At 37.8% G+C, this 19,935-nt stretch overlaps 1 protein-coding gene across 1 annotated transcript in view; it reads right to left on the bottom strand.

The window, feature by feature from the left end:
* The window catches only part of LOC109855942 (myotubularin-related protein DDB_G0290005-like), a 48,578-nt gene that overhangs the window by 39 nt on the left and 28,604 nt on the right, over positions 1-19,935 (bottom strand). The window contains exons 2-4 of the mRNA XM_020430682.1: positions 6,396-6,560; positions 5,823-5,921; positions 27-108 (exon numbers count right to left, since the gene is read on the bottom strand). Coding sequence (XP_020286271.1) covers positions 27-108; positions 5,823-5,921; positions 6,396-6,560 — 346 coding nt within the window. The remainder of the gene's footprint in view (positions 1-26; positions 109-5,822; positions 5,922-6,395; positions 6,561-19,935) is intronic.

The following is a 19,935-nucleotide window of genomic DNA, read 5'->3' as shown; positions in this document are numbered from 1 at the left end:
GCGAAGACGGCGGCAACGGCGGCTGCTGTTGTTGCTGCTGCTGCTGCTGGGGCGTTTGCTGCGGCGTCGGCGGTTTTTGCGCGTCCCCCGCCTGCTCGCTCATCGTTTCTGCAACGAGACAAGATCGAAGACGGTCTTGAATATTAATTCATCAGAGCCCGGTCGTTCTTCTCCGCAAATTAGAAACTCTCTCTCTTTCTCTCTCTCTCATTCTCTCTCTCTCTCTCTCTCTCTCTCTCTCTCTCTCTCTCTCTTTCTCTCTCTCTCTTTCTCTATCTATCTATCTATCTATCTATCTATCTATCTATCTCTATCTCTATCTCGTTTCTAGGAATGCCGCCTAAATGCGCGATCAATCCGCAAACCGGATTCTCAACACGTAACTTGAGTTACCAGAGCAGCGCAGAAATTTACATGGCGGTGCTTGCCAACGTTTGGTTGGGTAACGACGAAGACGTTAAAGCTTCGTTAATTAATGCCGCTTTCATGACGCTCATCAACAGAGATGTCGAACAGCACTGTCGGATACATATATATATATATATATATGTATATACATATATGTATTTTAGACGAGGATTACAAGATGAGAACAAGAGAGGGAGTAATTTTAGCGCGCGCAAAGGGCTCGGATGTATACAGATGGATTGAATTTAACGCAGGTTATATAGGAAGTTCACAAAACATCGATCTGGATGGGATTTCAAAGATCAAAAAGTTTATGGCGCGTGACAGATCGAAATATCATTCCATCATATTTCAAAACAGCAAGTCAATGCGCAACGATCGTTTAACGACATGTGACGTTTCGTAGATTCCAGTGTCATATCAATTTAATTCGGGTCCGAGAGATAAGCTCAAAACTGCGAAACACAATATGTAGGTCGTGTTTGTTGTTGTTCGTACGCAATAATAAACGTACTGCCACATTTTTGTCATATATTTCTGACATATCAAAGCTGGTTTTATACTCGATATACAAAAAAACACATCGCGAATGTAAAAATTATTGAAAGCAGAAAAAGATATATCTTGACAAAAAAAAAAAAAAAAAAAACAACATTTCTGTTTTTTCCATATGTAAAACGCAAAATTTATGCCGCGCGCGATACAAAAAGCTGATATGATACTTCATTAACGCGCGCAAATTGCGCAAAAGTGTACAATATTAGATTTTGCAATATTATTACGTTTTTTTTTTTTTTTTCAAAATATTGATATTCTATTTCGAGACACACGGCGGATAATAACGTTGAACTTTTTTAATACACGTCGTGATGATATCTGCCGCCGGTATATTTTTTCCTCGATGTTAACTCCTACGCGTGATATCCTCGCCGCTACGTTATCCCCGCGCTCTATTCGTATCACTGGCTCTCAGTCAAAAGGAGGGAGAAAAAGAGGGAGGGAGGGAGGGAGAGAGAGGCAGAGATTTTGCAGTTAATTTAAATAAACGTATCACCGACGTAGTAACTATGGGATGACGTACGTTGATAAATAGCCCTGCGGGCATTGCCATTGACTGAATATCTGCCATCAAGTTTCACAACTTTCCAGCGATAAACCGACGAAATTTCGAGCGAAATACTTTAAATTATACAAAAGCTGAAAACAAAAGCGCCACGGTCTCGTTTTCTCTCTCTTCCTCTCTCTCTCTCTCTCAGTTCTTGCCTCGAAAAGTTTCGACTGGTATAAGCGGAAATGTGACTGGTGACAAGAACTAGCGGAATAGTTTCGGAATCAATAGGAAAACCAAGATTTCCTTGGCAAGAGAGAGAGAGAGAGAGAGAGAGAGAGAGAGAGAGAGAGAGAGAGAGAGAGTGGGGATAAACCGGTTAAATAGCATTGTTTTGTGTTAAGTACCGAGGGAAAGACGTATTAATCACTCGAGAAGTTTCGCAATCTTTGACGCAGCAAAGAAAAGTATGGGAGGGACGTTATGAAATCGACTTCCTCCGCGTTAATTACCCGATTACATCTGTGTCCTCGAGCATTATCGTGCGAGAGATGATGTCTTCCCCTCCTCTCGTCTTCCCTCAGACGCTTCTGAACTTTCTCTCAGATACACGCTTGTGAATCAATTTTGCACTTACTTGGTTTTTGTAGCCGAGAAACTAGCAATTTTCTCGACAAAGCGCTTATATTTATTGCACACATCGCACGATCGATATTACGAGTTTTAGTCCGATCGGGCTTTCGCCCTATCAGTTTTATGTAAAAGGTTTTCGCTTCGAGAAAATCACTATAAAGAAGACAATGTAGTACCGCTAAAGTACACAATCTTCAGTGCCAATTTCTTCGAAATTCGCTCACCCCCCGGTTCCCCGATTATATAGGGTGGGAAAAAAACAAATCTTGTTTTTGAGTGGGATGATGATCTTCTCGAGCGAGATCTTTGGGTTTAATTACGATCGAGCTTTGGCGAGCCTTCGGCGGGCTCGCCTGATGGGACAATTATGCCTCGTGTCTCGCTCTTGAGATCACTATAAAAAAAACAATGTAGCTTCAGAGCTTATGAAATACTTGAACGCTATTTATACCTGAGCAAATATTGTATTTATTACGAAACATGTAAAACTTTTGAACAAATACATGTAATATATTATCATATTACATGTTTCTCTTTTTTGCTCTAAACTTAGACCGCAGTTATCTAATTAAAGCTCAGAACAAAGAGGGAATTTTTGTTTTCAATTATCGGCCTGTTATAGAAGGTATTAAAAACTTTTGAAATTTCTAATCATCCTGCTAGACTGTTGATTATTTTTATATCAACACCCTTCCTCCATACTGTCGAAGTGGCAGCATGACCAAATGCTGGTGCAAATTCCTTCCTAATTCCGCATTTAGCCAGGAATATGCGGATCCAACGGCTTATGGTATTCCTAGACGCTGGCTTATATGGTCGTATAATTGTGACCAGTAATGTGTCACTATTTCCCCTCATGCTGGTTTATCCTTGAATTCTAGGAGAATGCACCAGGTCAAGTTGCCTTATCGGATATTTTTTTTATTTCGTAACCTGACAACGTTTTCTTGATGTTACTTCTTGACGATACTTACTTTTATTAACGACAGTGCTTGTTTACGATGTGCTGTACAATACAACCAATTTATTTGTTAAATCCAGTAAACTTAAATTTTCCAAGAGATACATTTTTTCCATCGTATTCAATACTGGCTCTAGATTGTATATTACTTTGTCATATTTAAGGCTTTAAGGGTTTCTTGCAGAAGATACCTTTCATTAGTTTAAATACAATGTGACGCTTCCCTATCTTGTCACCCGTTATTATAGATACAGTGAATCTAAACATATTTAATGTTCCGTGAAAAGCTCTTTTCTTAAATTTATCGGTTAGCCATCCAATGACGTCCTTAATTTGTAGATTAAAAATATCACATTTTTATAACATACAATATCTAGTCCAATCACAGATCGACTTAATATATTGCTTCAATGTCGATCCCGCAATCGAACTCGTGTATAAATCTATAGCTTCAGTACTTATGCTGATCCTTTAGTGCGCCTGTCCGGATAAGAGCCCGACCATCAATCGCATTTTTATTGCAAAAGGATGTTGAATTCTCCTCATGATTTATTTTTGTGCTGGTGGAAGGTTCTGCGACGACGATTGTCGTCCCTGAGAGAATGATTCCCTGAACTGCCCCGACTCTTTCCTCGAGAAAATGTTCTTTGGTTGAAAACCAACCCTTTGATAGATGTTTTCTTGTAGTGCGTCTGATACTGATTTCAAAATGTTGTAGACGGGCAACAGCCTTTGAATTTTAAAGCATCTGCTGGTTTAAATGTTAATTTTTTTTTTTCTAGTAAACTGAGATTTTAAAGCCAGACCCAATTTTTCTATAGATTTGACAGATTTGATTCGTTGAAACAACTTTGAACCAAACAGGAATTCTCCTGTTTTTGAATCTTTTACCAATTTTTCAGCTTTAACGTCCAATCCTGGATAAATAACTGATTTTCTTTGCTGCTAAAAGTTGATTAAATAATTCACACATCAACTTTTCTGATTCTATCAGATCTCTCAACAGATCTTTTGTTTTTATTTCTTGTTTTTGTCCTTCAAAGATTTTTGTAATAGTCGAATCGAGCGCAGAGACTTGCCCCACATAGTTCTTGTGTGATCGGCTGATAAATATATTTATCTCTTTTCTTAATAGCATTATTAATGATCGTTTCAATCTCTGGATTAAGCTTTGAATGCCTCAATAGGGCAGTTCCCTTTACGCGAATATTTTTCACGAAATTCAGTTTTTTCTTTTTTTTTTTAATCCAGATAATAGAATCTTTTTCCAAGTACAGGCTAAGTTGGAGTGGAAAGTAAACTTTCCGACAGATTTTTTGATCATTGTCATCTCTTAGAATGTCAAGAGTCGTTTGATATAACTCGGCGAAACTACTTTCGTCGATTTTATCATCTGTCTCTTCAAGATATTTAGAAGAATTTTCTGGAAGGGTTTCTTTATCTTTCCGTTTTTTTTCCCGTTCCCGGAACACTTTCCTCATCGGAAGAGACTAAGAGCCAAGACTTAAAAAAATGGCCGCTATAATAAAATCTAGAAAGTGGCGCTATCTACAATTAAATTAATAACGTCACTATTTTTCTCCCTCAATGCCATATAACTTTTGTCTGAAACATTTTTTTTCTTTTAATGCGACTGAAATATTTGAATGTCTAAGTTAAAATGAGATATCCTGTATTTATTATAAATAAAAAAAATATTTTTAAAACTGTATTTAATTTATATTTTAGCATAAAAAACGTAACCTAACCTAACCTAACCTAAAAGCAGGGTTTGGTAATATAACAAGATTTGTTTGTGTGTGTTTACATGATGCCGACATTTTGACGTATGTTCTGGCTCAGACAAAGCTCGCGTAGAGTGTTGAGCGTAACGTGTCGTCGCAATGAACTTGCCAGATGAACTTGCATCTGGCAGTCACAGAAACATCACGTCATGAAAGCACGCTTGCATACGCCAACACGTATTGCCACCATTTTGTTTGCTGCAAACTGATGATAGTGCGTATCATACGAGTTCAATAAAAATAAATAAATAAATAAATTATATCTTAATAAATAAAATCTTTCACCAGAACTATACGTGTGATGTATTATTTGTAAATACACCAACTAACTCCGCACCCGAATAAACCGCGGAAGTACCTCGAGTCTCATTCAAACTTGTCGGTAAAAAAGTTTGCACTCATATCATATCGTGATAACATCAACCATATGATACTATTTTGTTAATCGGTCGTAAAAATGGTAAGAGAGACAAAGTATGTAATTATATAATCTCAAGCGTGAATTTATATCAATCACTATGTAAATTCGTAAATCGACTCGGCAATTAATCGCAACATTTTCATGCAAAGTGCAGTCGATAGCGCGCTAGTCACGGAAATTGAGTTCGCGTCTGCCACGGTAACGAGTGCAATGCAATTATACGATCTTCGGCAAGTTGTCGACGCCCTAATGTTCTCTTTCTCGTTTCCTGTGTGTCGTCTGCCCGATGGGGAATGAACATCATTTTCGACGCGACCGTCCGTCGGGTAAACGAACTCGGAAATATCTGTCTGGCGCGCGTGCAAATTTTACGACGGGAAATGCCACATAGACCAAGAAAGACAACAACGATTGAAAAGCAAACTTCCAAACGTAAAAATAACGCGATCGAAAATTCGCGAGATAAAATTGTTAAAAAACTGTTCGTGATTTGTAAAAAAAAAAAAGAGTGGAACAAATTAATTGACGAGCAGAAAAATTTTATAGAGAGACGCATATTTCACTCACCATTTTCCGGAAACGACGTCGATCGTATCACGGGCAGCAATATCCCCTTCTGCACCAACTCGTCTCTGCTGGCACGTACTGAGATTTTTCTCTCGAGTGCTGATAACAAAAAAACAGACAAACCGAACGCAAAACGTTATTATATTTATGTTTTAGCTTGTCAAATTATATCCGCAATGCAGTTATAAATTATTATCAGGTATTAATTATGTACATCTGTTATTATTGGTGCACAACAACACACGTATTATGTATAATGTAATCAAATTTACTATAACAAATTTGTGTTACAATATGTATGAAATTAGATTATTAAAATATATTAAATGTTCATCGCACTAAGCAGATGTATAATTTTAATGCAAATTTTAACAATATACATTATTCAAAAATCTGAAAATCTTATTTATAATGTAACAACGAAAATAACAAACAAAAATGCTCACAATTCACAATTCATTAAAATTGTAACTTGATAAAATATATTTCTCGTTAAATTAAAATTCCTTTTATCACATGTGAGATAAAAATTTAAAAAACAAATTTAATTTCTTTCACAAATCATTAACTTACATAATGAAGCGGCCTCGAATTTGTCCGATTTCTTTTTCCGCTTCCATTTCCAAGGTTTAAAGAGTCTACCGAGGGCCGAAAATTTGCTTTTTCTTTCCAAGGGCGGCGTTCTCGCACCCGAACCCAAACTGTTTGTCCGTAGAGCAGCACCATTTTGTTTCTTTGCTGTAACAAACATTAGAATTTTATTAATATCGATTTTCTTTACCGCAACAAAATAATGACTACAAGTTTTACTGCTTTTTTTTTTTGTTCAAGAGTGTCCACTTTTTACACCTCTTATTTATACTTTTTTCGAGACATTTTCTACAGATGTTAGCGGTTCTAGATTATACGAGAATCTTGCGAGTTGCGCTACAACCGTGATGACAGATGGCGTGCGAGCGTTCTGATTAGAAGTCTACAGAGAAGTTTCAGCGTCTGTTATAGTCGTGAAAGACGTTTCTGAACTGTGAACAAGATCGGTCGAAGAGCTGTTACATTACATCGCGTCGTGTGATGAAAGATATTTCTAAAAAAAAAAAAAATAATAATTCAGACGATTATTGTCTCCGTACTAGATAAAAAAGTTTTCGTAATGATATCGAGCATCGCGGTGTCAGTAAATGTTCAGAGAAGTATTGCGTTATGAGAGCAACACGATAGTCAATCAGCATTTTGCTCTTGTGAAAAATATGTTACTTTTTAATAAAAGCAAAATGCTAAGCAATTATCGTGTTGAGCGTAACGCCGCAACCTGTCGACGTTGCCGCGTCCTGTTTGTTTCTAAGGCGTTCTAAGGCGCGTGACGATGTGTCTCCGACGCGGTTGATGAATAACAAAAAATTGAAAAACAAAATGAAAAAATAAATATTGAACCGACAAAAGAAATTAATATAAAACCTTCGTACACGTAATTTCTTATTTAGAAATATAAAAAAAATTGTACTTTTTTAGGCGCATATGATACGCAAGTCAAACGTTATCTACGGTTGAATATGCCGTATCAACTTGGGATACGTATGTCTCTTCAAGATTTTCCGCTTTTCCACTAAAACCAAAAGGTATGCAGTTCCCTATGTTATCCACGGTTACCGACCAGGGATGAAATGTTTTCCATCCCCTTTATCGGCGTTTGAAAAGATGGAAACGGGGTAAAAAAAAACACAGAATCGGGCGCGTGATAAAAATTCAGATAGAAATATCCTGATTGCATATACGCTTCATGTATGTTCCAGCAGCTGATAATCAAGGATAAATAAAAAAATTAAACATTTCAATAAATTTAACTCGAGTGTTAATGTCCTCAATGTTTCCTACACACACATCTACGGATAACTATAATTTATTATAAACATATATTAAATAATCCGATGCAATTTTCATCAAGTATTCTCAACTTTCCACACAATCCTCGTGTAAAATTTTCAACAGAATTTTCAGTGTGAACGGAAACTGTTTACGTTGTTTTATCGTATCACAAACTGACTGTACCAACTTATTATGATAAGGTGCGAATTAGGTAAAGTAGTGTTTGAAGCATTATCGTATAAAATTGCAAATTAGTTTACATATTAGTTTACAGTTTCTGAAATGCGCATCTCGAGCAAATTACGTTTCCAAATGTATGTATAATTAATTTTATTTTGTTACACACTCAAACTTGATATATGTAATTTACAATAATATCTTTTGTTTCCTCTTTTTGCTCATCTCGTATGTTACACGTACGAGAGATGAGCAATCAACGTACACGCAAATACTAGAATTTATTTCAAGTTTTATAACGATGACGAAAGCTGAACTTATTTAATTCACATTCGTATTTATAATGCATTTATTTATATTATTAGCAAATGTTTTTTTTTTTTTTATTACGGCAGAAGAGAGTTTTCTATCTCTTCACAAAACAATTGGAATCTCTCGTTCGGGTGAGCGTGTTTTATTTCTCGTTTAATTTTTTCTATCTTCCGTCTGATTTTATTGTGCGCTCGAGATAGAGACACAACCCTCGTCGTGTGTTACGATAAAATCAATACCCGACGCGTTTTACCCCCATAGATAATTTCGCGAATTTTCCATCGTGTGATGCTTTAAAACATTATATCTACTCGATCACGTTGGACCGAAAATGAAATGATTTTGCTTTCAGAGCAAAGCGTACATTTACGAAATTAATATTATATACAATTTGTAGTATAAATTGAAACATGTTTTCTTTGTCAAAACAAAAAAAAGCAAATATGACAAACCAAAAATAAAACAAACCTGTTTGCGCAAATATCAAATGACGTAGTGAACATTAAGGGACAAAAAACAGGTTAACATTTACTAGAAATTCTAAAATTGTACGTACTTTTATGCGACCTGTGAGCAATAAATTTAGAAAAAAATTCTCTTCTTTTATATCGAAACGAAAAAACCTTCGTGCGCACGAAAGGTACATTTAACTCGAGATAACGAAATTAACTGAAGAAAATCTACAGTCGTGATTTTGAAGCGAACCGCTCGGCTTGTTTCCCACCCCTTATCTCTCTACCAGTCTCGCTGCTGTTGGATGAAAGTTCGCTGTAAGAATCCGCTTCCTGAACACAACCTTTCAACCCGCAGTTATCGACCATCTACCTTCCTGTTTGCAACGTCCTTAGTAGTACCTACGTAACGCAGTTTGCTTTCTCGCGTTGAGAGATACACTACGCATAATCGTCGCGAAAATGCTTTCACAGCAATAATTTGTACAAATGCGCAAAATAAATAAGATGCATCGACGTAACACGATCGTGTTAATTACGTTTCTCGAGAAACGTAATTAAATTTTATAGTTCCGTAATTATGTAGTTCTAATAAATAATTTATATCTTTAATAAATAATTTACATTTAATATAATGTACATTTTTTAATATAATGTACATTTTTATAGAACTCAACTTGTAGTTTTATAGAAAAAAATTATACAATACACTCAAAAACATACATATGTAATATACATCTTCTTTAATGAAAGCAAATAAAATATTGCAAATATAAAATATCTCTATTACAGAGACGTGAGAGAATTGAAGTAACTTTTTGTCCCGTTAGATCTAGTTTATCTCTCTTTCTCTCTTTCTCTCTCTCTTTCACTTTAAAAAAGTAAATAAAATATTGCAAATATAAAATATTTTTAATATAGAGAGAGACGTGAGAGAATTGAGTACCTTTGCTACCGTTAGATCCAGTCTATCTCTTTCTTTTTCTCTCTTTCGCCAAGAAAACCTATCATAAACTGTCGCTAAGGAAAAGAAATTCTCCCATACGCACAGTCATAAACAACGTTGCTCCGCTCGCGTCGTCATCCACCCTATAATGCATAATGTAAAACCTCCGTATATCTCGCGAGAGAGAGAGTCACGAAGTGCAGACTGCTGTTGGAAAGATGAAACGGGACCGAAAGAAAAGCGCGTCGTGTGCACGTAGCTATCAAACGGCAATTCCGAGGAACCCTCTGTGTGGGGAATAATGGCCGATAAGGTGCGGTAGGGCAGTTTTGCGAGTGTGAGGCCGGGAGCGAGCCGATTACGGCATCCCTCCGGGACACTCTTCGTGACTCTATAAACGTCTTGAAGAGGACTCGAACCGCACGGGAAGCGACTTTCGCGACGAGACGTGGGTTTGAAGTCGCGTAAATGACGATCGCTTAATTAGTCGCACTGGAGTGTTAATCCCACGCGACAAGTCCGGAAGTCGTGCGGTAAAGTTCGAAAAAGCATTCGGAAGAGAAACGACTCTTCGACACGCATAGCGAATCGGCGATGAAGATGTTAAAAAAACCTTTCGAACAAGCGAACATAATTCGGTAAAGTAAAAATTGTGCGACGTTTCTGACAGACATATGACGGATGTAAAAAAGCAAGAGCTTGTAATACAAATAATTATATTTCCTGCACAAGTCGAGAGTAATTTTAGACAACTATCTTTCACATTTTCGCCGAGTCATTGTCCGGTTTTATCTCGCTATGTCAGAATTGCGACGGAAATAAATTACATAAAATAACGCAAGTAACGCAAAAAAAAAAAAAAAAAAGAAAAAGAAAAAGAATCAAACTGCTTTACTCGGGAGGTGAAAAACACGTGCGACGCTTCGTCTCTCTCCAGCTTTTCATTATCTCGCGAGATAAAGAAAAGTAGTATCAGTCTCGATGCCAAAGTGGAATAATTGATGCCACAAAGCACTTCCGCTGTTGTGTTCCCCATCTCTCTCTCTCCTTCTCCCCCCTCAGACCTGAGAGACCTATTCACGCGCATCGAAGACAGTCAAGAGCTGTTGCGCCACCTTTACCTCCTGCAGACAATGGCAATATTAACGCAATAGACCGTACCCGCCCATTGTTTTGGGTCGTGCAGCGTCGTAGACGAGGATTCTCGCTCGGATGTTACAAAAGATGTAAAACACACTCGCGACTGCGACAAACGGTGCGCTTGAAATTGTCACAAAAGACGATTGTATCGTTTGTATAAAAAAAAAAAAAAAAAAGTATCGTGTAATTTTCTTAGTTTTTTGTCACCGCGAGACTTATATCACCTTCTAGCCACCTAACCAATTATCGACCAGATATTGGTTTGATTTTCAGGTTTGCCAGAGATATCGTTCGGGTATGTACATTAAGTCAATTCCCTCCTCCTCCTCCCCCCCTCCCGGCGGATAACTAACAATAAATTATTCATGAGCTGTTCGCGCACACCGGAGAATACGCCGATACATGCCGCGCGCGTTTTGCAATTTCTGGTTGAAAACGAGTAACGCGCAAATGAGACGCGACAGACGTCGGATGTCGGCAGAGCGGTGAATACCGCCGCGGTTATTTAATCGAAAGGTCGATGACAGAGATCGCGCAAATGGGGTTTAACGGAAGCCATGTGCCGAGCGAACCTCTATGCCATCCGGGGATTTTCTACGAGCTCGGGTTCATATCGTTATCGCGTCATGCCACACTCGACCAATTTGTATATACAAAATACACGTCGTACACGTTAAACTTCGGTTCGGTTGAAATTATTACACAAGTAGATTATATAGTATTAGATATGTTAATTTGCGCAAAGATATATATATATATATACGAGCACACGATTTTACTATAATAAACCCCCACGTATTAACCGAGAATTATTATATTGCGAATTTGTGCAATGTGCACACGGGCGTTAGTTCGAATTATGTCCGTCTGATTATCGAGATTACGTTGTACCACCACATATCACACGCGCATTCGATGTAGTTAATGGATCGAAGCGCAAATTAATAGCACGAAGCGCCGACCGCGATCGCAAAATACGCGGATTCGAATCATAATCGTTGACCTTTCCCCGTTGACAAAGGAAACTTGATTACAGACTTTCATTCGACGCTAATAGACGAATGCCGTTTTTTTTGTTTTTTTTTTGTTTTTTTTGCATTCGTAAAACCGCACGGGACGCGCTGTTGGGCGGCCGAGCCGCCGCTCGCGCGAGAAGAGGAAGGAATTAATTATTACTATTAAAACGAGAGGCGAGCGCGAGGGGAAGAACGAACGTAATGTAGGTACGTGTATCTCGTCTAATCGAGTTGCGGCATCGACGCGCCGACCGGACAAATGGACTCGAATGTCGGTCGAACCGCAAAAGCGATGTGTCGTCATTCCGACCGGGGGTGTCAGAACCGAACATTCCTACGCGCTATTGCGTCGATGCAACAGGCGCACTCGCGCAACAACAATAGACACGCGTCGTCATTGTCGACGAGTCTTGAACCGTACCGCACAATTCCGCAATCGGCGCCCGACATAAATGTGGCCTGGTCGGATAAACAAAGAAATAGAAAAGTTCAACTCTTCGCGATTTAAATAGCGACTGTGACGTAAATATAACCGGCGTGTTTTTCTCTTGAGTTACGAAGTCAAAACGAACGAATGAAACAAGGAAAGTATATACAACCGGCACGCGTTGAGATATAAAGAATAAATAAAATTAATTAAAATAACAGCGAAAAGAATAATAATAAAGAAAACAAAACAAAGTATTTCAGAAATAAAAAAATTTTTCCGATTTTTGTGTCGCAATCGAACGTTCCTGTGTGCTCGCAAGCTCGAGTGACAACCGAGGCCTCTGCATTACAAGTTTGTTTGTGCAAAATTGCGCAATTTCAACTAATACCGCTTCAACGCACGTTCGTTCTCAATACGAACCGAAGAATATCGTCGCGTCCACGGTTGCGTCATCATAATGAGTACACTCGGTAAATACGCGCGCGTCTCGTTGCCGCAACGCAGAGACCGACATCGGACGATTTGTATTCGTCGAGAACGTTGTTGCGCGTCGTCGTTGTGTCGCGCGACATCAAGAGTCGCCGTTGCACGTCGGCATGAAATTTGCATCGTCCCATAAATCATCGCTAACGGAACAACGAAGACTCGCGCCATCCGCCGTAATTCTTCCAACGCGGAAGAAAGTGCACAGATATAATATAAAATAAGGGTTGCAGCAGTTAGAGGGAGGTACGATGCTCCCCGAGCACGATACTGCCGGCGGCGGCGGCGGCGGCGGCGGCGGCAACATCTCTCACCAAGGGATGCTGGGGTGTTGCTATGGAGACGCCACTTTGTTTTCTGTTCTCCAATTACCTGGTCGCTGGTTGTCAACTTGAAACCCCAGATACGTTTCTGACGCGCTGACCAGTAGCTCGCGAAGGCGTTGTCTGAACATGATTGTTTTATGTGTGCGCCAACTTCCAGCAGCACACTTCGTTAGCCATCACGCTGGCGTTCACAACGGATACAGCTTATTTCTTGTCCGTTGTCTCTCGTCTCGATTTGCGTCACAATTTAACTATACACCGTCAATTTAACTTACTTTGCGAACATAGTGTCATCGCGTGAACACACAACAACAATGTTTTTAATATATTTCAATAAATAGAATTTATTTTTTGCGAAAATTAATAACAATTTGCATTAAATCCTGCATTAAATTACGTTAGATTTTAATAAAAAGTTTTACTATTACGTTGTCTGAAAAGAACTAAAGGTTCACTTTTAATTAATAATTGAAGATTTAATTTTTTTCATTGAGCGAATTTTAACGAAACTCGCAAAGGAAAGGAAAGAGAAACAAGTGTCGCACTTAATTGTAACCAAATCGACGGGATACAACACCGCGATTCATAAAAGACAGATAATTTGTTGTATTACGCATACCGCGCGAGCGCGCGCGCGCGTAAAGTTCGAAACCGTGTTCGGAAGCAGACAGAATTTCGAGCCACACAAAGCATCGGAAACCATAAAGGTAGACCTGGCTCGCCGTCTGTCGGTTTACCCTATCAGAGAATATTCTCCCTCTCGGATTGAGAGTGAAACGGAGGGAGAACACGGGGCTTCGGGTCTCAATTATTCGCCTCTCCACAAAGGCTAAACGCTCGTTAATCCCTAATAGCATCCATCATCACCCCTTCACGATTACCTTTTCGAAAAATCACCCCGCACGTCTTTGACATCGTTATTAGCGAATTTAACGAATGTATTTTGCAATACAATTTCATCGTTAAACAAACACGTGATTAATGAAACACATGTATATACGTATATCGCGCGTAAAATACAATTAAATCTCTACGACTTAACGCGCGCGATTTCGAAGGTTTTCAATTTGCACGTTAAAATTTAGGCTATTTGCGCGAACTCAATTTTAAACTGATTAACGAACGAAACGTTCAGAATGCGAACAAATATTTGTACAAGTCATCGCATTATCTCGCACTGTGTGCGATTTCAATTTCGCTATAAACTATATATTTCCGGATCTCAAAATCAGTTTGTTTTTTTTAACGAAAGCTGCAACAACATAGTCGTCGAACTTCTCCCCGCTTCCCTCCTCAACATTTTAATTAGCCGCGTTTGATATTAAAATCAATTAAAAGTAGTAAAAACAAAAGCCATCCGGCCGCGCGGTCGTAATTCGACAAGAACGATAAAACGGAAAGATAAAGACCGAAGTCCTTTTCTCTTTGCTGCGAGGAAAGACGGTTTTCTTCGATTACCACCTCGAGATTCGGTATATAGAAACCAAAAGACCGAGATCGTCCGTAGATTGAAATGTAATTACCGAGATTCCTCTCTCCGAAGGGATGAAACCAAAAACGAGCGCGCGCACACGCACACACACACACACAGACAAACACGCCGTTAATCGCGGTCATCCTGAAATTGCAGCAATTTACGACACAATAAATTAACGCGCGCGTCCGAACTGTTGCAATTCAACAAACGATCGCGTTTTCGCCAATTAAAACGTCGCAAAGTAAAAACTTTCATAATTACAGCGAGGCGAATGTTGGAAGTTGCGAGTTTAAGATGTTCAAATTACACCGATTTCCCGCGCAAAACCAATTAATCTTGTTTTCAATTTGCAATTTAATCAACAAGCTAGTTGTCTGTGGCGCGGGTCTGCAAACACAAAGTTGACGTTACAACTCGATAATTTTTTTTTTCTTTTTTTTTTTTCGTATTGAAAAAAACAAACATTGCATTTCTCGTCGCGTAGCGACCTCGACGTCGATCGAAAATATGTTTTACGCTATAAAAATATACCTCCGGTGTTCATTCACTTTCACGTGATCCGGTTTCGTTGGCGATGAATAAGTGAGTCGAAAAAAAAAAAAACAAAAAAAAAAACAAAAAACAAAAAAAAAGGGTAAAATCGCAGCGCAACTTCCGGGTAGAGTTTCGAGCTTAATGAGAATTGCGTCCGCTGCAAATTGCGCGGCGAAGCGTCCCCGTGCACGTAATGACGCATAAAGTTGGCGTTTACCGACGAGAAACACAGTTTATCCTTCTCCGATGTTGTTTCGAGTCCGACATCACTGCAGAGATGACTGAACTCGCGACTATATGTCGCTCACGACTCGTTCGACCGCTTTAATAAAGTTTCTCTTTCTCTCTTCCTATCATCCCGGTTGTGAACGCTGCCGTACGACCAGCACCGTTATTTGCCGCCTCGTGGGATTACGATCGCGCGTATATACACGCCGCGTTATACAGTATATTACCGCGTCGGTAATACATTTACGTGTACAGTGTGTGCCGCCAACAACATGATGCAAGAGAAAGGAGAAGAAAGAGAGAGAGAGAGAGAGAGAGCAAACCATGGGTCACACGCGAGAGGTTTTCCGACACGTGGTCGTCGCGCAGGGACGGGTATATTTCCGCGCGAAGGTGTAATGTAATCGAAACCGTCGAAACGGAAAAACAGCGTTATAACTAACGCAGTTATTATTGTTGATATCGAACTAGAACAAGAGGGAAAAAAACGTTTTCGAAACGTTTTTTTAAAAAGAAAGACAGAAATATTGAGTGTGTTTGTCGAACGTATTACGTGGCCGTGCATACATACGCGATCTCACGGTTTTTTCGTGTAAATAAACGGTCGAACTGGGTTGACAATAAACTGAAATAGTGTACGGGAGAGAAGGAATTACTAGCTCTCTTGAACGCGCGCTGATCTCTCTGTTTTTCATGCGTTTTTCCGAGAAATAGTACATCTGAGAGAGACAGAAAGAGAAAATTTCGCGTGATTTTGTGATGACGAGGTTTTGTGTGGTTAGATTAAAATTAATTAATATCTCTGAATTTATGAAGTACGACAATAACAATTAACACCCTACAAAAAATAATAAAAATAATAAATATGATTTGCGCAAGGTAGGTGTTTCTAGAATGGAAATGACGAACTGCTGCCATTTTTCTGCAACGCATTTTGCCGACTGTTGCGTGCGTGTGTGGACATATTAATAGGTTCGTGTATACCGTAAATAAGCGCGAGCTTCCGGTTTAATGTGCTCGTGAAAAGTTAAGCGGAGCGTTCGAGAAAAGCTTTTTTTTTTTTTTTATCGCGTCCGGGATGCGCTGCGTTGTAAATAAAATCGCCGCACAAGTTTGATATTAATTTTCTTTTTTAGCTTCATAGTCAATGACTCTCGCTTTTTACACCTTCCTCTCTTTCTCTCGTGTGCTGTCGATATTAAATTAATATATTTCGCGATTCGATAATTTTTATGTGTATATTCAAAAATCGAAAAACGTAAATCGTAAGTTAAACTCTTTTTTTTTTTTTTAAATAACCCAGTATAAAAGTTAACACACGAATCGATCGATAGCCTTGATCGTCGAAGCGAGTCGAACGTTTAACAAAGTCGTTGCTATAATTATAACAAATGGCTCGTGACCTTTCGCTACGATTATAAACGATAACCGCACGTAGGAGTTTCGCCTTTGAAGACGTATTTAAAATGCAACTTAAACTCTTCCCATAGTTTTTTTTTCGCCGTTCTTTTTTTTTTTTTTTAACGCAATTTGCATCTTTATTTGTGTTGTTATTTAAATTATTGAACGTGCGAACACAGAGATTCCAAATCTTGAAATTAAACCTGCAGAAAAAAATTTATATTTAAAAACAAAAATACTTTAGGTTAATAAAAGAAATCTCTCGCGTGTTCGAAGTTCGTAAAAAATATTGTTGTAAATCAAATAAAAACACAAGCGCGACATCACAGTTATTGAACACTTTAAACCCTGAGTGTTCAATAACTGTGATGTTATTAAACACTTAATAACCCACTAACCCTACAACGTGTGTTTTTTTGCAGATATTGCATTACTTTTCCTTTTTTCTGACGCGCACATACCCACCCACAGCCCTCTCCTACGCGTGCGCACATACATGCATACACACACATATACAGACACAATTTGCTATGACGCAAAACCTTGTTAACAAAATTATCAACCCTGCTCAAAGAAAATAATATTTGACTTTGTGATAGGCGCCCGAGGCGATAAACCGGGAAGAACATTTTGTAACGAACTTTCTACTCAGCCGCGCCATATGTCGGCAATCGAAACTGACATTTAGCATTACGCAGAATTACGTTCAATCTCGACGAGATAAAATACGCGATGTTTTTCCGTACGTAAGCTACTACACAGTCGATAAACTGAAAAATCTCGGATAACGTTTTTTACTTTATTCGTGCGCGTGTTTAATTATTAAATACAACGTAACGAATTGTTGAAAGAAATTGCGACGCAAATATGTAAATAACTTAATAAACAAAAATAAATTAAAACATTCACTGATGTACGTGAGAATTTAAAGGTGAAAAGACTTCACATTTGATTTGGTTTTTTTTTGGAGGGAGAGACATTTCGATCAGTTTATTTACCAAATGCGAAGTCTCTTCACCTTTAAATTCTCACGTACGTCAGTGAATGGTTTAGCTCGTTAAATTCATTTTGATTTAATATGTAAATAAAATTTCCGCTGACGCAAAACCTACGAATATATAGATTAGGTTTTTTGTGTGTAAAATACACCGCACTAAAAAACTAAAATTTTAATTGTGCATTCTCTGAGAGAGGAAGCGTGTTTTACGATGCGCGATATCGAAAGAAATAACTTATTCACCGTTCATCGCAACTATAAATTTTGCATTGATAAACATTCTGATCGATGTGCGACTACGATGAAACTCATTACCGTGCATCACTACAATTAAGTGTCAAGCGAAATTTCAACTAGCTTCAACGCTGCTGCACCTTCGAGTGTGTGCTCCGCGCACAGCCGATCAATTAATTAAATTTAACGCAACGACTCGTGAATCGCAATTACGTCGATAGCCGTGTAATAAAATTTTGGCAGATACGTAGCGGCGCCAAGTTGTCCGGTAACGTAAATGTGATGACAATTATTTGAATTGCCTTTCAAATCAAACTTACGGTGTCACTCATCTCTCGCGGCTCTCGCTCATTGATGATGATACTCATTTCAATCCACTTTTAATGAACAACTCATATTTAAAACCCACACGTTTCACGCGCAAGTATCTATAGAGATACGATATGATCCGGCTCGGATAAAAGCGGCTTAATGAGATCGATGTCGGCTTACGTCTCATTGTGTACAAACATGTTTTAAACATCATGTCATTAATATCATTTTGAAATGATACACGCAATTAATATTTCATACATCCCCCTATTTATCCTGTGTGTGTGTAATTTATATTTAAATTTATTTATCTATATATCTGAATTTTGTATTACTTTAATATTTTGAATATAAACGTATTATAAATATAATATAGAGTGTGTGAGAAGCAAAATTGTTTTAAATACAATGATTGTGTCATTTGTTTCATTCAGCATATAAAATTAATATATCAGACACATTAAATGTAAAGCTATACAAATGTAAAATACGCAAATGCAATGTTTGATTCAATATAAGTTATATCAATACAATAGAACTAGTCTTTGTTTTTTAAAGCATACACAGTAAGAATTAAAATGTCAATTTTAATTTGAGTGAACTCTTTTGAAACATATGAAAAATTGTAAAATAACTCATTCGTCGTGTATTACTTACCTGACAAACTAATAATTATCAAGTAATTGACACTTTAAATTGATATTTGTTATTTTCAACTTTAAGTGATGCAAAAATAAAATAATATATAAAATAATTAAAACTCACATGGAAAAATAGTTATAATAACTCATAAAAAGTGTACTTGAAAAAGTATGTAGTAATTGTTTTTTTTTTGTTTTTTTTTTTAAGTACATTTATTACAAGTTGTTGTAACTATTTTTCCATGTAGTTTTTAATTATAATTTTATTATGTTGTTCTATTTTTACATTACACTTAAAGTCAAAATAACAAATATAAATGTAAAGTGTCAATTAGCTTAACATTATTAGTTTGTCAAGACGTAACACATGACGAATGGGTTACTTTTATATGTCCCAGAAGGTCTACTCAAATTAACCCTCAACGGACACTAAATTTAACGATGGTGTCTTAAAATACAGTTTAAAGAGTATATACACATTGTGTGTGTGTTTCAGATTTTTTAAGAAATATTTAATATTTTCAAAAAGCCCAAGACGAAAACGACCCATATCCGGCGATTTAAGGTGCCGAAAAACACGCCGTCCGTTGAGGGTTAACCTTTCAATGTCAGACGCAAGTCTCCCAGACCCACCCAAAAGTTTTAAACCGGTATCTCTACTAGATATTAGTTTAGCGCGACACCTGAAGAACTTGAAAAAAAACCTTAGGGCTTTAGACAACAGTAACGGTTATTGACAGCGTCGTTCAATAACTTTGCGAATATTTACCTGTAAAGTGCGAAAAGAGTCTGAGAGATCCAGGTCTTGACAAGACATTGGCATTTCGAAAAGTAAGTAAATTTTTTTTCAGTTTGGGCACTTCTATCAATATATCTTCTAATAAATCAATTGATGTTTTTTTCATAATTTTATGAAAATATATGTACATTTACAACAATTTGTTAGATTACGATGTGCAGAGCACGAGATTTGCAGCTACGTCCGTGGAATATTTGTGTACCGCGAAGTGCGCGTTTTGATATCGAATGTATCGCATCTATTGTTGTCTCTTTTCCGCGTTGCCGATTAGTTGGTTGATCGAGTCGAGTCGAGTCGAATCGAATCGGTAAGATCGAGAGAGTAAATAATGACAGAAAAGCGATT

Source organism: Pseudomyrmex gracilis, unplaced genomic scaffold, assembly GCF_002006095.1.
Source record: "Pseudomyrmex gracilis isolate BER0280 unplaced genomic scaffold, ASM200609v1 scaffold_102, whole genome shotgun sequence".
NCBI classification, from domain to species: Eukaryota; Metazoa; Arthropoda; class Insecta; order Hymenoptera; family Formicidae; genus Pseudomyrmex; species Pseudomyrmex gracilis.
The sequence above is the reverse complement of the archived record's forward strand: the minus strand, read 5'-3'. Positions and strand labels throughout refer to the sequence as shown.